The sequence below is a fragment of the Phaethon aethereus genome (assembly GCF_964289735.1).
Source record: "Phaethon aethereus genome assembly, chromosome: Z".
NCBI classification, from domain to species: Eukaryota; Metazoa; Chordata; class Aves; order Phaethontiformes; family Phaethontidae; genus Phaethon; species Phaethon aethereus.
The window spans coordinates 38,332,486-38,354,906 of record NC_138577.1 but is presented as its reverse complement, the minus strand read 5'-3'; the positions used below and the strand labels follow the sequence as shown (position 1 = coordinate 38,354,906).

At 37.0% G+C, this 22,421-nt stretch overlaps 1 protein-coding gene across 1 annotated transcript in view; it reads right to left on the bottom strand.

The window, feature by feature from the left end:
* Window positions 1-22,421, bottom strand: part of CNTLN (centlein) — a gene marked incomplete at both ends in the record, with an annotated part of 207,186 nt that overhangs the window by 100,442 nt on the left and 84,323 nt on the right. The window contains 4 exons of the mRNA XM_082013442.1: window positions 2,230-2,351; window positions 8,400-8,525; window positions 10,709-10,795; window positions 16,899-16,997. Of these exons, the coding sequence (XP_081869568.1) occupies window positions 2,230-2,351; window positions 8,400-8,525; window positions 10,709-10,795; window positions 16,899-16,997 (434 nt within the window). The remainder of the gene's footprint in view (window positions 1-2,229; window positions 2,352-8,399; window positions 8,526-10,708; window positions 10,796-16,898; window positions 16,998-22,421) is intronic.

The window sequence follows — 22,421 nt, the reverse complement described above, 5'->3', positions numbered from 1 at the left end:
CTTTATAAAATGAATTTAAAACTCTCTGCTATTTAGATTCCTACTGGGTATAGAAATAAATTCTCAGAGAATATGGTATCCTCATAAGGCCCTCCATCATCTTTGCAGTCACGTCTGTCAGTGGAAGTTGTATGCACACTGACAGGTGGATTAAGTCCCATCAGCTGCCATGTCGATAACAGATTCTAATCTATGAAGAATCAGAAAGAATGGTGTCCTCCATCACTTACAGAGGATCAGAAGTGCCACAGAAGTACCTCATACTGAGTTCTCAATGCACAATTTACATTACACTAGCAATATAAAGCTGTTTGAGATAGCAAAATAACAGTGTAAGGTATAACCATTTACAGACTGTTTTTATTTGTGTCTTGGCTACTTTCCTTTGTTTAAGCATATTAAAAAGGAAAACCAAACCTCTTTTAGTATGATAGCTTCATACACCTCCGTTCTGATGACAAAAATTATCAAAACCGTCTAATTTTCAGCTCATACTAGCTATAGATGACAAGATTAGATGAACTAATAAAGATTTACACTTTCCCCAATATCTACTTTTCCCTAATCACATTCATGTCAGGACACAAGCTGGTCTCAGCTGGTCTCTGTTATTTTAAACAGAAACAAAAGTTGCTTTTGTCCCTCTTTCCCTTTTCTTCTTTTTTTTTTTTTGAACTGTCAGAACCAGAACACTCAGTGCTTTACTGTATATCAAGTTTGATTTTACTTTCTTTATCTAGGTTGAATTTTTGTATTATTTCAGCCTTGGCCTCTTGGTGGACCATGAACGCCTACGTAGCTTTAGACACAGAATTAAATCCTTTCATTGCATAAAGTAACTATCATCCAGTAAGTTTCAGGCTTTTCCAGCTTGTACTGAATTTAAAACAGTGAGTTAGAAGATAAAATCATCCATGTTTTTCCTAAATAAACAAAACCTTTTCATTCTAATTTAAACAAATCTGTTATTTATGCTTTGATATTTAAAAAAGTCTTCTTTTGCTACCAATGCCCATAGCAGATGTGTGCCTTACCATTATTTTAATCCACACTTTTTTTTTTCTTTTTAAAAGACAAATCATTGTTAAGGAAATACCATAGTATTTACAAACCAATGCAAATCTACTCAGACAGGCCAAAGCATAGGCCAACTTATAGATGAGGGATAGTTTATCATTCACAGTAGGACCCTTTATGTCACTGTGGACTACCAGTTCTACAGCAATTTCTGTAACTCTCATTTCGGTTAGACAGAGTTACAACGTTTGTGTCAAGATTAGTCAGTATTGCTCTAATTACAAAAATAATTATTTTTAGTAAAACACATATGTTTACTGAACTGTGGGCGCATGCTGAAGTCCTACTAAAGCCACCAGGATGTAAGGACCTGCTCAAATTCCTTTCTTGAAATAGGGCCTGAAAAACTGTACCTCAGCAGTGTCTGAAAATTGAAATGATAAGAAATGCCTTCATACCTCCAAATGTGTTATTTTACCAAAAATCCCAGTTCTCTAATAAGACCTTAAAAAAAAAGAAATCCTGCATAAAATTTTCACTGTTCCGTATAGAATTTAAGGGGAAATTACACATAAAATATTCATTATTTAAATTTTGATGTTGTAAAGTCTTTCTGCTGTCTATTAATAAAGATATTATTGCAATATTTTTGTGGAATGATCAGAAAAGATTGATTTTATAATAATTTCAGATTAAAACATCCTGCTTTTCATGCACATACTCTTTTTTCCTATTAAGAAGGGGATTTTAGGATTAGCTTCAGTTAATATCTGAAGCATTGCAGTTAGAGAGGCTGTTATTTCTATATTGTTTAATGAATAAAATTATTTTTTAAAACTATTTGAAACATAAGGAGCAATTTTTCTATTACAGAAAATTAAAAAGATACACAGCTAACAAATTAATCAACTGGGGAATTAGACAAGCATAAATAAGCAGCCCTAGCAGACCTTTGTCCAGTACTCAGGTTCACAATGAGAACCTAAATGAAATAAGTCAAGGTGTCAGCTCAATACATTTTACTCTTGGTTTCAACCGTAATTTTTCTCATAGAGGGGTATGCCATGTATTTGGCTTTAACAAAGGATAAAGTCTTCATCAACACATAGTAGTTTCTTTCTTCAAATCAAGTTCTCTTTTGAATACCTATACAATACTTCTGTTCAAATTTCTTGTGTAAGGGAAATGTTTTTAATGAGCTATGTAACTTACCTGCTATCACCCTCTTCCCACTGCTTTAATTGCTCTTTTAGAGCTCTGTAGTCGGTCTGTAACATCTGCAGCCTCTCTTTGAGTTTTTCATGGGCTGCTCTTAGCTCATCAGTTTCTCGAGTCTATATAGCACCAGAAAAACAAAATTAGAGTTGGGCAAAATGTGAGAGACATTTATACAGATCACATGAAACAAAAGTTCTGTTTAATTAACTATTAAGAGCCTCAGAAATCTAAATAGAAAGGTCAGGAATCAAATTCCTCAGATCAAATTTTTCTTATTGCTACCTTGGCAAATTTTGCTAATTTTGAAAAATTTACTTAATTTTTTTTTTATGCTACTGAGAAGTTTTAAAAAATTTGCTACCAAAATGTTAGGTTTCATCTTGTGAGTGCATTGGCCTAACACACCTAAAAATACAAAGACTGAAAAAGGATTATTGGCACTGTCTTTTCCTCCTTACTTTTTTTTCCCCATGGAAAACTAATCTATGCATTTTCAAAGTCCACATCAAAAACCCCTAATTTAAAATGGCTTCAGGATTTCCTCATATATTAATTTATTTCTGTAAATGTATATAAACCTGCAACACCCAGACTTTGTCCTCTAGTTATGTAACAAACAAAAAATAAAAACACTTTTTGCAATAGCTTTTATATAATCAAAACCATATGAAAAAAATGTACTCTCTTTTTACAGAAGGAAAAGTAAGATATACATTGATTTATATTATAGGAGAATGTCATGCAAGTTTTAAAAAAGATTTTCCTACGTGACAATACTGTGCTTTGAAAAAAATGAACATTAAGAGGAGGACATTCCACAGCATAAACCAAGTCAAATTCTGGCATACAGCAGTAAAAAATTCACCAGACGTTATCCTCTAGTAAAATCTGCCCTCAGTGCTTCATCTCCAGTTCAATGGAAGCTCTGCTTGTAGGGCACCTACAGAACATGTTCCTTAACGTCTAAATAAATCACAATACTTTATTTATATGCATTTACTGCTTATAGGTAAGAAGCCTTTTCAACATTAGTCAATGAATAAGACACACCAATAGTCTAAGCTGCAAGCAATAATAATTAAATCTTACTATAAAACATACAAAACTATAAAACTATAAAAACATGGCAAGGGTTTCTACAGTAGTGCTAACTACACAGAACCTAGACTAAGCTTGGCTTCTAAAATGTAGCCCAGTTTTCACGATGCATAACCAAAGCTGAAAGATACCAGCTAAAATTCCAGATGCTTCTATATATAAAATTCAGAAGTTTTCTGGAAGCAATTCAGGCAAAACAAAAAGCAGGTTTAGGAATACAAGCAGCTACCAAACTGACCTTAGTGTTAAATATTTTCCCAAAGTGGTGTTGCTATTTTTTCTGAAACAATCTCTAAACCAGACATATTTCTAAATTTAGAATTGCTTAAGAAGTACTTTTGACTGGTTTTATGTGGCGATATCAATACTATAATGGTACTAAAAACAATCACACAAATAGCAAAAGAAATTTATGACAAAAGACATAGAGACTATCACCAAGCTTTTCTTGCCACTACAACATGAAATTTTTATAAGAATCTGATTATAGATGCTGTGTTTTCATGAGAAGTTCATGAAACCATTGTTCTGAGATTGTTTGATGGTGCTAGTCAAAACTGATCAGGTCTGCCAAGGTACTGGAAAATAATGTTTTCAGCATAAATCCTCAGAAGTTTATTAGTGTCAATGCCCTTTCAGAGATGCAACCAAGTGTAGAATTTGGCCTTTCCTATTTATGAATCTACATTTTTCATTATTGCTTACCCTGTTCTATTATCCATTCTGTTTCAGTTATTCCCTTCCCTTATCAGTTGCTCTGCTCTCACAGAAATAGAAATTAGGCAATTAACTATCCTAATCACTCTCTTTTATTGAATTATTAAGCACTTCAGAACTTTAAATTTAATAGATTTATTGATATGTACTAATAAATTAATAAATTTATTAAATACATTATGTAATAAACTTATTGATGAAGTAATAAAAATGCCAATTTCCATTATCTCAGTTCCATCTCTCTCTGATTGAATTATGTTATATTTTTTAATAATTAAACTGTCTTGTATACAGTTTTCCATATATTGACAGAAATGGGACAGAACAACCATCTCTAGCAGTGCTGGATTTCTAGGTTATTCTCCAGCTCTCCACTGTAATTCTATAGTGCTTCCCATGCGATAACACAGGACAAAAAGACAAAGGCCAATCTGCAGGAGGAAGAACCCAACTGCCCGTGAAAAAAAAGTCATTTTGTTATTTGCAAAGAGCTCAGAGAAGCCAAAAGGTTCTAATCACTACTTCAAAAGTTTTTTTAAATTGACCTGCAACAGCTTAGTTACATTAAAAATTGAATTTAAAAAATATACTGATTCAATTCTTTGACTACTCTTCTTAGGCTGACAAGAAGTGAGGAACCTGACCATTAGGTTTTTCCTGACCAAAATAGTTTTTTCCACAAGTATTTAAGTGGAACTTAAATTTTTGTAACCTTTTTTTAAAGGTTATTGACCTTTAAAGTTCCCTTCCAAGATTCTATGGTTCTACGGAAAAGCCACAATATTATTTTCAGCATCTGAACACCATACCTGGAACAGTATTATCTATGAAATCTAAACTAAATATAGCAGTGTGCCCTCCCTCTCATAAACAAGTATTAAGGTGGTCCTAAAGACTGATCCACATATTCTATTTCTAATTCTCCACAATTTTAGAACTTTAAACAAAAAGGATGAGAAAACTCAAAGGGAAGATTTATTGCTTTTGAAAATTTTCCAGTTAAAGCCAAGAATATCTCCTCTAGGCTACACCAGGGATTGCAGTTCTAGAAACATAATAAGGGAGAACATATTCTTAGTTCATATAAAACATCTAACTCTCAACAACCAAACTCCTACCCACTTCTTAAAGACCAACAGTAGATTGATGTACTTATGCTTCAGAACATTCTAAGTACCAGCTCCATAATTTGTTATTCAAAATCCATTAAATATTATTATTCACTTTGACATTATCTTCCCTAAAAAGGGTGCAATCAGGCATGCTCTGTTACTTTTCAGTATGTCCTTGTGCTGGTTTTGGTTTGGGGTAGACTTAATTTTCCTTCATAGTAGCTAGTATGGGGCTGTGTTTTGGATTTGTGCTGAAAACAGTGTTGATAATATAGGGATGTTTCATTATTGCTGAGCAGTGCTTGCACAGAGCCAAGGCCTTTTCTGCTTCTCATACTGCCTCAACAGCGAATCGGCTGGGGGTGCACAAGAAGCTGGGAAGGGACAGCTGACCCCAAGTGACCAAAAGGATATTCCATACCATGTGACAACATGCTCAGCATATAAAGCTGGGGAAAGAAGAAGGAAGGGGTGGACATTTGGAGTGACGGCATTTTGTCTTCCCAAGTAACTGTTACACGTGATGGAGCCCTGCTTCCCTGGAGATGGCTGAACACCTGCCTGCCCATGGGGAGTGGTGAATGAATTCCTTGTTTCGCTTTGCTCGTGCATGGCTTTTGCTTTACCTGTTAAACTGTCTTTATCTCAACCCATGAGTTTTCTCACTCTTACCCTTCTGATTCTCTCCCCCATCCCACTGGGGTTGTGTGTGGGGGGGTGGTGATGAGCAGCTGTGTGGGGTTTATTTAGTGGCTGGGGTTAAATCACAACAGTTCTGGAGTGCAGAAATTAAGACGATTCTGTACCAAAACTATGGACACTCTGAATTTACATGATTATCCTATTTATATTAGCAATAAAGACAGTAAGGGCTAACTTTACGTGGCCAGAAATTAGTAGGCTGAGGAGAACTAGAAAAAACTGAATGGGACCTTGCCTTTTTCCTTTCCTTTGTAATAATGACTGGGGCATCAAATACTCCTGTTCCTGACAATCCCATAAAAAAAGCTATTCATCTTTTTTTTTTAAATCCTAACCAATTTTTCAAAAGGACTGATGGATAAAGCCACAATTTCATCTTCAGGATATGCATCATCAGTATGTTTATTGATAGAGCAAGCATTTTTCTGAGGAAGTATATTTCAAGTAATCATATATTCAACACTTTGCTTGAGGAAGCAATAATGCAAATGCCAGTTTCAAAAACGTTGATCACATGCATTATTCTTTGTTGGAAGCAATACCTGAGAGGAGGTTAATATAAGGAATCATACAATACCAATAGAATTATTCTGATGTTAATGTTATGACAGCTGAGTTCACTGTCATGCTGGCAATTGCATTCTGAAGGTAGTGCCACAACAGTGTTTAATACGTTGACCTGGGCCTCTACAGCTTCTTTTCAATCAATTAAAGCATTCTACAAAAGAAGCCAAGTAGGTTTCCTAGGAAAAATGCAAGGAGTTCATATATTCAGTTTCAAGGGGAGATATGACTTAGTCCTTAAAGACCTCATGGGTTAACAGCTGTCATAAATAGAGATCCCACACATAATAAAGCTGCACAGATTACTAAACTATGCTTTAAGATGAAACAGAAGAAATGACAAAGGCAGTATGGTGAATGGTAAAAATTATGTTATGAGGTCATGCAGAGAGAATAACAATCCTTTCTCTTCTTTTGCTGGTTTTGTCTGGAATAGAGTTAATTTTTTTCATAGTAGCTAGTATGGGGCTATGTTTTGGATCCGTGCTGAAAACAGTGCTGACAGTATTGAGGTATTTTTGTTACTACTGAGCAGTGCTTACACAAAGTCAAGGCCTTTTCTCCTTCTCACATCACCCCACCAGCAAGTAGCATGGGTGCACACAAGAAATTGGGAGGGGACACAGCTGGGACAGTCCACAGTGCCAGAATAATCTGTATTATCAATGTCTGGCAGGCCAACTAAGAGTAACAAATAGGAGGGTTGCCAAAGGCCAGTCCTCAGGTAGAGCTGGTAGGTTTCTCAACAGAGAGGAAAAACAAAACAAAATTTATCTTCTGACTCCCAGTAACAAGGAGTAAGATGGCCTGTAAGGCTGAATTTGAAGTCTAAATCCTCTTCCCTGTTCATATACTCCACATGTGTTAAGACAAACTCTGTCAAGTATAGAGGGTGATGAACTTTTGTATTTGTACTAAAACATAATTACGACTCATATTTTTTCTAAAATTGATTTATCACATATAAGCATCTTTTTGCATGACAATGGTTAACATGACAAGTTAGCCCTGCAAACTATGGTTTGTAGGGCTCCCAAATTTTCTTCTACTTATCTGACATCTATCACAGCATGTTCAATATAACCAGTTCTGCTTTAGGCTACTTATACTGAAAATATCTTTCAAATTCCATAATTCTGAACAAACATATGCAACAACAAAAAAGAAGGTAAAAGAGAGGAGAGGGGACAGAGAGAAGACAGAGGAGAGAGGAGGGAGGAGAAGATGAAAGATGAGAAAAATGAAAGAAGGAGCGGAGCGGAGAGGATTGTAAATGTTAAGAAATATGACTCCAGGTCTGAGTTTTGCATTTTGGGGTGCAATATGAAAACAATAGGTAATTTAAAAGGTACTATTTTTGATGTAAAAAAAACCCCACAAAGCCAAACCAACAAAAGTCTATAAAAGGGAAGTTGTAATACATGCTCAATTATGTTTTTCTACCAAGGCTGGGGCGTGGGGAGAGAGGGAGAGGGAGGTGGGTGTGGTGGTGTTTGTTGAGGGTGGGTTACAGCATTTGTTAGAACAATTTCTGAGCCATAAGTTCGAAGAATACAAAGGGTAAATCTGTTCCAAGTAATTGACTTTGCATTTTAAAATATTGGCTTCTCTGTTAGGAAAAAAGAAAAATTTCTTTGTACTTTCTGCTTCACTTTATTTCTATAGGAATACACTAATTTCTCAAAGTACATATTCTCAGACACAACTTTTGAAAATGTATTTAACAAGCACATATTGATGACAGCTCAGATTAGGCTTCCATAGGACTGCAGGAGTACCAAACACAAGATTCCTAGCAGTAAAGGAAAACAGCAAACTAACCAAGAGTGCTTTCTTAGGCTAATACACTTACAGTCCATAATGATATGTGCATTTTGCATTTCTAAAATGTCTCTTTATTTTGTTATATCTTTATCTACGCAAGCTTATGGCTAGAAGGGTTTTTTAAATTTTTTTTTTTTTCATGTTCACCTTTAGCTGTAGTGTCTTCTCTAAATTTTCAATCTTCGTTTCAGCTATTTCAAGCTTCCTTAGCTCCTCTGACTTTCTAAAAGAGCTCTTTGGGGACAGAGACCTTGAACGTTTCACAGGTGGTTCCTGGAGAATAAAACAAGGACATGGTTGAACTAGTTGGAACACCGGATTATGAAAGACATGCAGAATTAAAGAAGAAGTAATTTTGAATACTAATAATGAATTATAAAAAAAAAAAATCTGCATGGAATACCAGAGAAATAACAAGCAGAATTACCACAGCGCTACCACTAAAGGTTTCTCTGTGACTCGTTAATGAGAATATTCATTTACATTTACATTGTTTCTTTCAGAATAATGATGTCCCATTAGGGAAGACTAAAGGGTTATAGACTCAGAAATGCAAGAAACCTCATTACAAAGGAGGGGATAGAGGCTGGTCTAATTGCTCTATAAGGGTCCAAGGTTACACTTGATAGGACAACCAGAAACAAGAGGGAAAGGATTTTTTTCCCTTTGAAATAGTTTAACACACTGTGAAGTTGAAGGAACAATATGCTTGAGGAATATAAATACAACAGACAGTAGATCTTATACCATAATGACCATATGGTCATTAACTATAATGTGACTAACTAGAGACAAGAATATGTGTTTATATTATGTACAGCTTCATATAGCAATCTGGAGAAAGAATATGTGAAAGTAACACTTAAACTGGGCAGCTTTCTTGTTCATTCTATGTCATATGTCCTTACGGCAAAGAAAGACAGACCTCATTAAATTAGACTTTCTGATTTTCTGAATAACTTTGGTTAAGGACAGAGAAATACTAACACACACTTAATACCAGTGAGGTAAAATGCTATTACATAAATAGACAAAGTCAAACAAAAACTTAAGATTAATTGTGACTATTGTTGTTGCATGCTGCCACTGTAAAATAACTATTTACAACAAAAGGAATTTAGGATAAAGTCTTCTTAAATAATGTACATTTCAACACTTTTACTATTCCATTAAATTAAGTGAATCTTAAAGAAATCTTAATTAGCAACTGGAATTTTCTTTTAATTTGACCATCACTTTCAAGTATTAAATGTTTACATGACACTGTATACCACACTTTCATTTTAAATTGTATGGCTTTCCAAATAGAAGGACAAAAAATAATCATAAAATATCAGAAAATAAAATTGCATGTTTGAGAATTTAAATATTGCCAAGCTGGTTTTGTCATTTGGTTTTGGGCTTCTTTTGCTTCTGAAATGGGCCTGAATGAGATAAAAAAAAAAAAAGAAAACCACAACTGACCAGAAACCAAAACTAACATCTGGTAACAATTTTAGTACATTTAAAATCTGAATGTCAAATGGACATATTTTGTATATTCCTGTCAGTTCCTTATATAAGAGGACAAACTAGAAGAAAGTTTTAATAAACAATTTTTCAAAATTTATGGTTTCATATTGTCAGTAAAATATGGTACTGACTAAAAGTCGATCTCTCTGAAATAGTAAGATTACTGATTCAAATTTTTTTCTAAGAATTCTGGTAGAGATATCCAAGAGTTTATTTTAGTTAATAGATGCTGATATTAATCAGTACGGGTTTTAACATTGCACAAAACCAAACTGATCTCTTTGAGATGTCTGAAACAGAACATCCCAAGACCAACATATCAAAAAATCTACTCATCTTCAAATTCCCAGATTTCTTGAATAAACCCAAGATCTTAAATAAAATTCCTGTCTTCCCCATTTCCTACTTACTGCACACCCATACTATTTTTCCTAAAAATCCAGCATGCATTATTTTCAAGAAATGTTTTGTAATTAAACTTCATGTTTGTATATAGAAAACTTGGAAAATGCATGATTTCTCTGAAATCGAGAATAAAAGGTCAAAGCATTGCACTTATTGCCAAAGAGAAGCACAACAAAGGAAAATAAGTGCACTGACCAGCACCAAACTAAGAATAACTAGGTAGAGAGACTCTACAGAGGAATGGAGAAAATAGAAAAAAAATACAGAAAAATGTAAAATTCATAGTCTTGCTGTTTTAAAGGTGATCAAATACAAGCAGGCACAACAATTTTTCTTATTTCTTTATACATATACACACAGAGAGTTCACATATATAGCTACCTGGGATTGTGCTGTGAATCTTTTTCACAGGACCAAGGTATGGAAAAGAATAGAGAAAAATTCTAACTAATCATGGACATGGAAATAATTCCCTGTGAGAACAGCGGGAATTGGTGATGTGCATTAAGCAACATTCTATTGTTTGAGTATGTTTTTACCTGTTCAGTGATCAGATAGGTCTGTGGACAGAAGGAGTTGGGTCTGGGCTTTACAGCTGCACATAGGTAGTTTGAAGGCAATCTTTGCTAAGAAGGCAAACAGTTTAATTTTCATACCAAGACAGAAGAGACTGCATAGTAAAATACACTGTAATTTGATTGCCTGGGGCTGATGCAAAATTCAATTTGGAAGATGGCATCTGTAATAATCTTCTCACAACTGCAAATTTTGCTGCTGCTGCCAGGTTTAAGCATTTAATTTTTAATTCAGTCCTCAAATTCTACAGTAAATTTAGACATACCTGTATTAAATATATAAACATATTGTAATAGTTTACACCTCCTGAACGTTTAAGAGTAAGAAAAAGTCCAGTTTTATGAGCAAAGAATGTAAAGGGTAAAAACAGAAGAGTTTTCACCAAATTATCCTAAAACATGTTTACAAAACACTAAGACAAATAGCAGAAAACCAGAAATAACAGGCTTTGTAATATTAATAGAGATGAAACTTCTTGACAGAAAATTTAATTAAAGAAATAGCTGGTAAGTGGATGTGTTAACAGAGATACAGGAACCAGAAAAATTAAAAATGCCTATTTCTAAACAACCTTCTGTTACCCATCTGCACCATGAAAGACACCATGGGACAAAGGTGGAAACAGTCATATGCTTGAATTCAATAGGGTTTGCGTTGGATAGAGTCCCAAAACAAGGCCAAAAAAAGCAATCAAGGGAAGTCGGAACTCCTACTGAAATGTCTTGGAGAACTTTTCTGCACACACAGATCAGATCAATGTCTGCCAGGATACAGCACTAAAGACAGCGGGCAGAAATCTTAATGTTTTTTATCAGTTGAAGAAACAGAAACATTGTTGAAGCTGAACCAGAGGCTGACAAGATACAGGTGGGGTTTTTTGGAGACAAAAGATGGCAGATTCTTGATTCACTAATGTTTCAACAGGAGTTTTAGCAGTACTGCAAGTTAACTCATGCCTTTTGCTATCTTGACATTATAGACTTAGAAAAATGCTACAGAATGCATATCAATAAAAAGCAATTATAACTCCCATGCAGCATACAATGGGAAAGCTTAGCTATACAAAAAAACAAGGGCTAACTGAATCAGGGAGCGGACATATGGATGGCAGTTTAATTAGGTCACAGAAATCATACATAGCTCACAAAGTTACAAAGTTTAAGCTCCAAAAAGAGCTCTAAGAAGATCAAGCAACTGACTCTTAAGTCCTTATACAAAACAGCACTCAGCTGTACCACTTTCCACAGAGACAGGGCTCTGAGGGTTACAGCTGCCTCTAAGTACACACTTCACAATATGAAGAAAAATGACACCACACATGCACATTTAACAAAGCTTCTAACCACCACATCATCTGTTTTGTAGAATAAGTTGTTTCTATTACTCTGTATGACAGTAGGCAAGGGATTCAAATTTCTCCAATTCACAAAAAACACTAGCCTATACATGTATATATATTACTGCATTCTGCAGAACCAAACATAGGTGGAAGCATACAGTCATGTGGCCACACATCCCAATTCATCACACAAGTGGCAAGTTTCTGTTTTGTCCCAGCCCCTTCTTTTTAACACCTTTCCAACTATTTCCACTTTCAAAATCTTTGGCTTTTTAGAGCAGAAAGCAATTAAAGCCATGTCATTCTGATCAGAGGTGATTCTATGCTTATTTCTTCTTTTGTATCCTGGGAATGTATGTAAGAGGGGGATGGAGGGTTAACACAACAGTCTTTGTGGAGCCAAAAAGGTCACCGCTGTAAAACAAGAATTGTATATCCAACATATACTTCCTGTCAAATCACGTCCTAGTAACTTGTCATGAATATTTCTGTCATAAAAAACTGAATAACAAAGTAATGGCAAGATAGTTCATTGCAAGGGAAAATCAGTAAATATTATTTTTCTATTTCTTACGTATATATTTGGGTCCAGGAAGGCTGGACAGTCTTCAAGAAGGAAATCTTAAAGGTGCAGGAGCAGGCAGTCCCCATGTGCCATAAGACAAGGTGGTGGGGAAGGCAACCGGCCTGGCTGAACAGGGAGATTTTGCTGGGACTCAGGGAAAAGAGGAGAGTTTATCACCTCTGGAACAAGGGGCAGGTCAACTCAAGAAGAGTACAAGGATCTCATTAGGTCATGCAGAGACAAAATTAGAAAGGCAAAAGTCCAGCTAGAACTCAAGCTGGCCACAGTCATAAAGGATAACAAAAAGTGTTTTTACATACATATTCACAGCAAAAAGAGAGCCAAGGAGAATCTCCATCCCTTATTGGATATGGCAGGGAACACTGTCACCAAGGATGAGGGAAAGGCTGAGGTACTTAATGCCGCCTTTGCCTCAGTCTTTAATAGCCAGTCCAGGTATCCTCAGGGTATTCAGCTCCTTGAAGGGGGCATGGAAGACAGGGATGGAGAGCACAATAAACTCCTCATAATCCAGCAGGAAGCAGTTAAGGGCCTGTTAAACCACCTGGACACCCACAAGTCTATGGGGCCTGGTGAGATCCACCTAGGATTACTGAGGGAGCTGGCAGAGGAGCTTGCCAAGCCACCCTCCATCATTTATCAGCAGTCTTGGTTAACAGGGGAGATCCCAGGAGACTGGAGGCTTGCCAATGTGACATCCATCTACAGGAAGGGCCGGAAGGAGGATCGTGGGAACTACAGGCCTGTCAGCCTGACCTCTGTACCGGGGAAGATCATGGACCGGTTCACCTTGAGGGCGCTCACAGGCCATGTGCAGGACAACCCAGGGATCAAGCCCTGACAGCATGGGTTCATGAAAGGCAGGTCTTCCTTAACCAACCTGATCTCCTTCTATGAGGTTCAACATGGCCAAGTGCCGGGTCCTGCACTTTGGTCAAACCAACCCCATGCAATGCTACAGGCTTGGAGAAGAGTGGCTGGAGAGCTGGCCAGCAGAAAAGGACCTGGGAGTATTGGTTGACAGCTGGCTGAGCACGAGCCAGCAGTGTGCCCAGGTGGCTAATGAGGCTAACAACACCCTGGGCTGTATCAGAAATACTGTGGCCAGCAGGAGTAGGGAAGTGATTGTGTCCCTCTACTCAGCACTGGTGAGGTGGCACCTCGAAAACTGTGTCCAGTTTTGGGCCCCTCACTACAGGAAGGACATTGAGTTGCTGGAGTGTGTCCAGAGAAGGGCAACGAAGCTGGTGAGGGGGCTGGAGCACAAGTCTTACGAGGAGCAGCGGAGGGAACTGGGGTTGTTCAGTCTGGAGAAGAGGAGGCTGAGAAGAGACCTTATCACTATAACTACCTGAAAGGGGTTTGTGGTGAGGTGGATGTTGGTCTCTTCTCCCAAGTAACTAGCGATAGAAAGAGAGGAAATGGCCTCAAGTTGTGCCAGGGGAAGTTTAGACTAGATATTAGGAAAAATTTCTTTATGGAGAGAGTGGTCAAGCTGCCCAGGGAGGTGGTGGAGTCATCATCACTGGAAATGTTCAAAAAAGGTATAGATGTGGCACTTCAGGACATCATTTAGTGGGCATGATGGTGTTGGGTTGATGGTTGCGCTTGATGATCTTATAGGTCTTTTCCAGCCTTAATGATGCTGTGATTCTGATTCTGTGATCATAAATCCAGAATGTTTCTACAATTCTCCTTACTGTCTTGCCTAAATACAAAGGATTTGTAACCTGTCAATTTAGTTCCCAAAAGTTTTAACAGAGACTGCATGCATATGTGAAAAAGTGCACATATCAAACAACCCTGAGTATTGAAAGAGCATGACTAGGATCTATATATCAAAACAGGAAACTATTATCTGCAATAGGATTTAAAAGTTTGTATTTAGTTTTACTCAAGGGAGTGTAACTGCTTTATTCCTGACATATTGATCGGTTCAGGACAAACACAGTACTCTCATTTATGTTATTCTGAGGTAACAAAAAATTACATTGTGGTGGGTTAACATTGACAAAGTGTCAGGGACCCACCCAACTACTCACTCACTCTGGTTCCTCAACAGGACAGGGGGAGAAAATAAGGTGAGAAATCTCGTGGGCTGAAACAAAGAAATGGAGATTGCTTACCATTCCCCATCATGGGCAGACTTGACTTGGGAAAAAATGAATTTAAGTTGCTGCCATTTAAAACGGGTAGTAAGAAGTAAAAAAACCCACAATTAAAACAACACCTTCTTCCCCACCCTGCTTCTCAAACTCAACTTCACTCCTTCAATCCTGACTTCTCCACCTCCTGCTGAGCAGCGCAGGGGTATTGGGCATGGAGGGTTACAGCTCCTCTCAGCCACTCTTTCCTCCTGTCATGGTTTAGCCCCAGCTGGCAACTAAGCACCACGCAGCCGCTCGCTCACTCCCCCTCCTGCAGTGGGACAGGGGAGACAATTGGGAAAAAACTTGTGGGTTGAGATAAACACGGTTTAATAGGACAGAAAGAAAGAAGGAAACAACAATGATAATACCAACAAAGGAATGTACAAGAACAAGTGATGCCCAATACAGCAATTGCTCACCACCCCGTGATCGACAGCCCGTTCCCAAGCAGCTATTTCCACCCCCTGGCCAACCCCAGTGTACTGGGCATGATGTCGTATGGTAGGGAATATCTCTTTGGCCAGTCTGGGTCAGCTGTCCCGGCTGTGTCCCCTCCCAGCTTCCCGTGCATCCCCAGCCTGCTCGCTGGCAGGCCAGCACAAGAAGCTGGACTGTCCTTGACGGCTCAGCAACAACCCAAAACATCAGCACATTATCAACAGTTTCTCATCCCAAATCCAAAACACAGTCTCACACTAGCTTCTGTGAAGAAAACCAGCTCTATCCTGGCTGAAACCAGGACACCTCCTCACAATTTTCCCCTCCTCCTCACACTTTTCCCCTCCTCCTCACACTCTTCCCCTCCTCCAGTGTGGGTCCTCCATGGGCTGTCAGAACAACAGCCTGTTCTTCCTGTCCTCCTGTCAGAAGAACCTGTTCCAGCATGGACTCCTCTCCACTGCAAACGCAGCAGTTTCCATTTCCACCTGCTTTGGTGTGAGCTCCTCCACAAGCTGTTGTGTGGACATCTGTTCCATGGTGGTCCTCTCCATGGGCTGCAGGGAAATACCTGCTCTGGCCCTTGGAGCACCTTCTCCCTCTCCTCCTTCTCTGACCTTGGTGTTTGCAGGGCTGTTTTCTCACCTTCAATTCTTCACTCTACACCAGCTGTGCAGCATTTTGTCCTTTCTTAAACACTACATGCTCCTGAACAAATGTTCTAAAATACGTCTTTTCCCAAAAGTAGCATACAGTGCAGGATATTGAGAAAGAACAAGCCATACAGTTTTCAAAGGAAATGTTATGAGATACCAATGTGGGAAAACCAGGAGATATCCAAGGAAGCAGAACATATTGGTCCATCCTTGTAGACTATTTATACCACACAGAAGCATGTCCCTATTTGTTTCCTTCCTACAGAAATCTCTTGCATGGTTCCCATGCTCTATACAATCACAATTTAAAAAAACAAATTTTAAATGACAAAGAAGCTGAACACACTGAAAAACAACATGACTTCAGCTAATTTAATAAACCTATTTAAGCCATAGAATTATTTATAGATCAATTTCATTAGCTATAGTTTATAGCTATCACTGTTACCTGGTGCCTAAATTTAACAGCAAGTCATCATGAAAGAGGCAGTCCAGCACTATACAGCATAATAAAAAGTCAAACATATAAATTTCAAAGAAACATTGTTGTCTTTCTTCATAGAAAAAAGTACTACACACTTTAAAAATCAAGAATCTAAAAAAAAAATCTTTTTCATTTATAAAATCATCATAATAACTGTTTATATTTTTCTCATTTTCCTTACACAGAAAGATGGTCATTCTGATATATACCACAAAATATCTGATAAATATTCATTTTAACAAACCTACAAAGAATATCCTTCAAATATTTCATTTAATTAAGAATCCTTTCTTCAGTATTTAATAAGGTAAAACCTTCTACTCCCAACAGCTATTTTAACAAGTCTTTGGCAGATAACACACGAACCATTCAAACAAGCTTCCAGAATTATAAGCAGCATCAACAGATATTAAAATTATTATCTGGACCCTTGAGCAAAAATGTTTGGCTTTACCAGCCTGACTTAGAGAAAAATACACAAGGCAATAAAGTTATCCTACCTCATGCTTTCTTCCAGTCCTTATATTGTTGCTTGCCAGAGTATCGGTAGCATATAAATTATGCTCTGGTAAGTGAAGACTTGCTTTTTTCAATTTTTCCTGCAAAAGCTCGATTTCAGATTTTTGCATTGTAATAAGACACTGTAGCTCACTTAAAGAAGGCTGTTGAAATACCTAGAAAATGATAGTACAGGTATATTACATTAGTAACAAAAAATCAGAAGCATAACAAACCATTTAGATAAAATTGCCTAGAGAAACACGTTACCAATATTGCAGTAACATGTGAGAGCTGTAAACAGTCCTGCTTCTGTAAATGACTCATGAATCCATAATCAAAACCAGACTCCAAACTGTCAACTAAACATTTTCACACCCCCACCCCCACCACGTATTTTCCAAATCCAAATTTACAGTCTTAACAATGGTTGTTTTATACAGATGTTTCTTCTACAGCAACCTGTTCTACTATGGTATTTTGAATCTCACATGTTGTCAAAATTTCTTGACAAAATATTTTACTTCCTAGACTTGTTTCTGGTGAAATTTCAAGTCGGTAAGTATCACTGACCTATCTAACATTGGAAAAAAACCACCTTAACTGCATATTCTGTCAATAAAGATACCCTTAGCTAAAAATTGCCTCAGAGAAGTATCTCTGTAGTGTAAATCTACAACATGTATCCACTATGTCCATAAACTCAGACAGCACAAATGTTGTGGTCAAACTGAAGACTTACAGAAAAAATAGACAGTAATTCTAGATCACAGTGTTACTCAAGGCACATATGTCATTTCACAAAGCCATAAATTCCAGGCCCCTTCCCAGCTATCAATCTATTCATAGCAATTCCTTGGCACAATACAACACTGCCACACACTGCTCACCTTGGGCCTGTTATAAAAGCTGTTCAGACCAAACCACGTTTTCATTGGTACCAGCTACCTTTAAGTCACATCACCAGTGTCCCAAGAGCAGACTCATGTGTGTGCACATGACCAAGAGTGTTCAAGTTACCATGGCTTGATAAATTACTCTTTGTCACCTCAGTTTTCATTAACTACCTGTGATCACACCCCACTGCGTTACAACCACAAGGCAAAACATTTTTGGTTTAGCACAAGCAAAAGCAATATGCCTGTTGTGGCAGTCTATGGCAATCACAAAGTGAAATGCTTTAGCTCAAACCTCCTCCACAGTGCTTTAAAGCTGGGGACAGAACGTTCACCTTGCAACAGCTGTGCCGGACGAAGAAAATATTAATTCCCAGATGGTCAACACATCCAGGCAGCTGGAGGTTAGCACCCCAACACTATTACTGAAAGAAGGGATGACACAAACACCCTCCCTAATCAACTGCATAAATAAAAGGGCAGGTTAGTTTAAAAAGTCAATGCAAGTGGCTGGAACTGACGCAGCTGACTTTGCATGCACTGATTAAGGCAAACTCACGAACCCTCTAGTGCCAGCAGTGCTCTGACAGCAATGATAAGCAGATGGAAAACCGTAAAGTCTTCCATCAAAAAAGCCTGATCCAGAAGAAAACCTTCTCAAGACTGACTAAAAGTTTTATTTTACACATACTTTCCCTAATTAGCAAAGTTCTGACAACCTGACTTGCAACTGATTGAGCATATTCTCAAGACAAACACTCATTTCAACAGAGAAGAAAGAATTTGGTACAATTATCAGTTGTTCCTACTATCTCAATTACTGTTAAGCCCCAAGTAGAACAAATAAGGTATACTGACAAAAATCAAAAAAGGCAGTGTAAAAAACATTAAGCAAAGCAAAAAATCTCCAAATTCATGACAATCAAGACATGAGATGGTCCAAAGTTTCTTAAAATCAAGCAAGCAAACACCCTAGTAAGCTTAGTATTTAACAGAAATACATTAACGGGCATAGACTTTTTATTTCTTTTTCCAGAATATGAAGTCTTTCATAAAGCGTACTGTAAAATCACACTTTCTACAAATAAACCTCAAATTAGAAATATCAAGCACTTACTCTGGAAAAAGCGCAACTCCTCATACAGCAAGCAAGCACAGGAAAGTTATCTGAGAGTAGAAGTTGCCCATGCTTTTGCTGACTGTTCATTAAATAATTCCTGTTGCTCATTTTGCATAATTTAGACCATATGTAGTTGCAAACAGATGTGAACATTTAAAAGAAAATTGGGCATTTTGTTCCTTTGACCAAAACCTTAGCACTACATAAAAAGGATAGAAAAAAACAAACAAAAGCTGGAAGACAGAAATAGTGCCAGTAGATAAGGGAAATGTAGTTACATTTAAGCTATACAATTTTTTTTTTACTTGAACTTTATACTTTCTTATTAAGAAAGAAAAATACACCTACCAACTTGTCCCATTTTATTGATTTCTCAACTGTATGTAAAAAAATCCTTCTACATATATCATAGATTGTACAATTACATTAGTAAGGAAAAAAAGAAGCAACAGCTTCAATCTGTTATAGTAATTTTAATTCATATTACTGTTACTTTAAAAAGTCTACAACTGTTAAATGTTGCTGACTTTTAAACCATGAGAATAACACAAATTTAGGTAATTATTAACTTCTTACTGTATCACTACTTTTTAATTTCTTCTTTCAAAAATGAAATGCAGAGTGTTTTGAAATGTAAATCCATTTAAGAGTCACAGAATATATCAAATCCTTGCTCCTCTATGTCAATGAAGTTCTGCTACTGACTTTAATAGGACTGATATATGAACAGTATTCATTTGTTTGGGGTTTTTTTTCTTCTCCCAAAAGAGATCTCTAGAAATTATCATGCTAAATTACCATAAGTGATACTTATTTCAAATTAAAATACTGTAACGGCACAGTTTCTAATAAAACTCTTATAACAGTCTTTGTGCACATGCATACCCACAGATATTTCTTGGAAAACTAAATCAAACAAAACCAAAGATCTTAACTTATACTTCCAAAATGTCTATATTTTTACCTTGAAAATATTCAGCAGATCATTGTTACCAGTACAGACCTTGCTATATAATTTGGGTCTATGATACTGTCAAAACCTGCTCAATTATTTAAGTGTGCATGTAAAGTTTCTTCAGTTTCAGGAATTCTAAGAACCCACATGTAATCTGAAGAGATCCATTTAAAAATTGAGGTTTTGCTTATCAATGGATTCCAGTTTAAAAAAAGCTGTATATCACTTTCTGTTAAATTTAACATATCCTTGATAAATATTATTCTGTATTTCCTAGCCTAGAAGACTTAATTTACTCAAATATCTAGAGAATTTTTAAACATGAATTTTTAAGACATGAAAAGAGATCTTCCAAAGGCAGAAAGCTGGGTAAAACTTTTCTGTCTGGTCTTTTGTTTCAGATTCATGTCTATTTAACTTTAAATTACTACACTTTTATGTACCAAGCCATCCTTGGTTAAGAGAAAAAAAGTCACTGTAGTTAGTGAAAAGATTTGGCTATTATAAGAACCTCAATTCCTTCTGTATAAAACATGATTCTATGAACAACCCAGCGTTTCAAGATTTACACATGAAGAAAGAAGTGTAATTTCATCAGATCCTCAGGAAGAAATGTGACCTTTTCTTGGCTTTTCACTTTCTAGCTTTACATCTGAACTCTTATTTATAATCTAAGAACTAAGAGAAATACTACAATTAGTAAGGCCAAAATAGCAAATAATTTGGACTGTAACAGAGCTCTGATGTAAAAATCCTAACATCAGAAAAAAAGCACAGTATGGTGTTTCAAGACTGCAGAAAACATTAGACATTTAAGCTCTGTATGGAGAATGTAGTCCAATTTCATAGTAAAGATTAGAAATCTGCAATCCAGAAAAATAAAAACAAGTTTCATGCTAAGAGGCAGCACCACCAGGTTTTTCCACAGCTTCTGTCTCAGAATTATCATTGTAGATTTTTGATCTCATGAACTGAGATAGTAACTCACCTCAACAAAGAGTTCCATGAAGGTTCACTTCCTGAAGACCATTCTGAATCCTACGGCTAAAACTAAAATTCCCATGAGACGATCGTTTCAGTGTACACATAACGTTGACCCTCTTCACAGTCTATCCATCTACATGTTGAGTGCAGTAAGAGAAAGCTTTCTCTCAGGTTTAAGCATCTTAGATTAGATTATACCTGCATTACAAAATCTAGCTTAACAGAATAATGGTTTCTTCTTTCCCTTAGCAGAATCACTTTATATCATAGGTTATTTTATCACAACAGATACATAATTTTTTCATACTGAAACTCAATTTAGCATGGAAAACATATATTCCAAATAAATGCCAGAGGCTAATTTATGTTTTAAACAACAAATACAATCAAGAAAGTATTTAGCAGACCTCTCACTCCTCTTACACTTACATGTCTTCTCAAAGTAAGGCACAGCTGATGTTTTCTAGATGCATTAATCAACATGAAGCATAAGCACCATCTTCACCACAGAGCTGTATCACTAGGGGAACCATCCACACTGTACTTATGGAAGGAAATCCAATGCCACCTTTTCAATGCTGCCGTCGTCAGAGATCGGAAACAGTACCAAACAATATGGAGAAAACACAGCTATGCTCCACCATACTTCTGTTCTGCATGACTTTCCTTAACTGGCAGAAAAGAGCAGATGTCAAGGGAATGGATATCTAAGAGCTTCAGAAATAATAACACAGCCTTCTGTGTATTCCTGCTCCCTCTCAACTTCCTCAGTACAAAGCTGTGCTACCACTAACTGCACAGCACCAAAACCACCAGCTAGGAGGAGACAGAAAAAGCCTTTCTTGAAGCAGAGTGAGCTTATATCTTCTTACAACCACAAACTGACCAATAGGCACACCGTGGCTTAGTAAAGGCTAAAACATCTTTTATCTCAAGAATACAACAGAGTTTACACACACAGCTCAGACTAGAGGAAGGGTGCACACTTCACCAGGATATCTGAGTTAGGAAACAGCGTTTTTCACCTACAGCAACCAGTTGGCTCAAGACCCATATCCCAAAGTTTTCTTCCAGTCAAACTCCAGGAATCCAGTGCCATATGCCACACAAAGCCATAATGGAGGAAATGTCCAGAAGCAGTTTATATATGAGAAATAAGAATCACTTCCCAGGTTTACTCTTAGTCTGTTATTGAGTCAGCTAGCTGGGCAGCTAAGTCAGAGGCAATGCTCACCTCAGGATCCATTGCAAGCTACTTCATTTTACAGCTTGTAAATCCAATCATCACAGCTTCATCTCTATTTACTGCACATACTTCTAGGATGGGGACCAGTAATGAACTGTTGAAGAGCAACTTACCCAGCCTGGACCTTGATCTCATGTGTCCCCGTGAGTTCTCAAAAGGGGCTAAAAGCCAGTGAAAGGGGTTCCACCATCCATCCACCCTCATAATGTTTATGTTTGGCATCCTCCAAAATCCACATAATTTATATCATATGAAAAAGAGCACTCTGATTATATAATAATGAAGAACAGGGAGGGGAAAAAAGGATGCAATCCCTTTATAAAG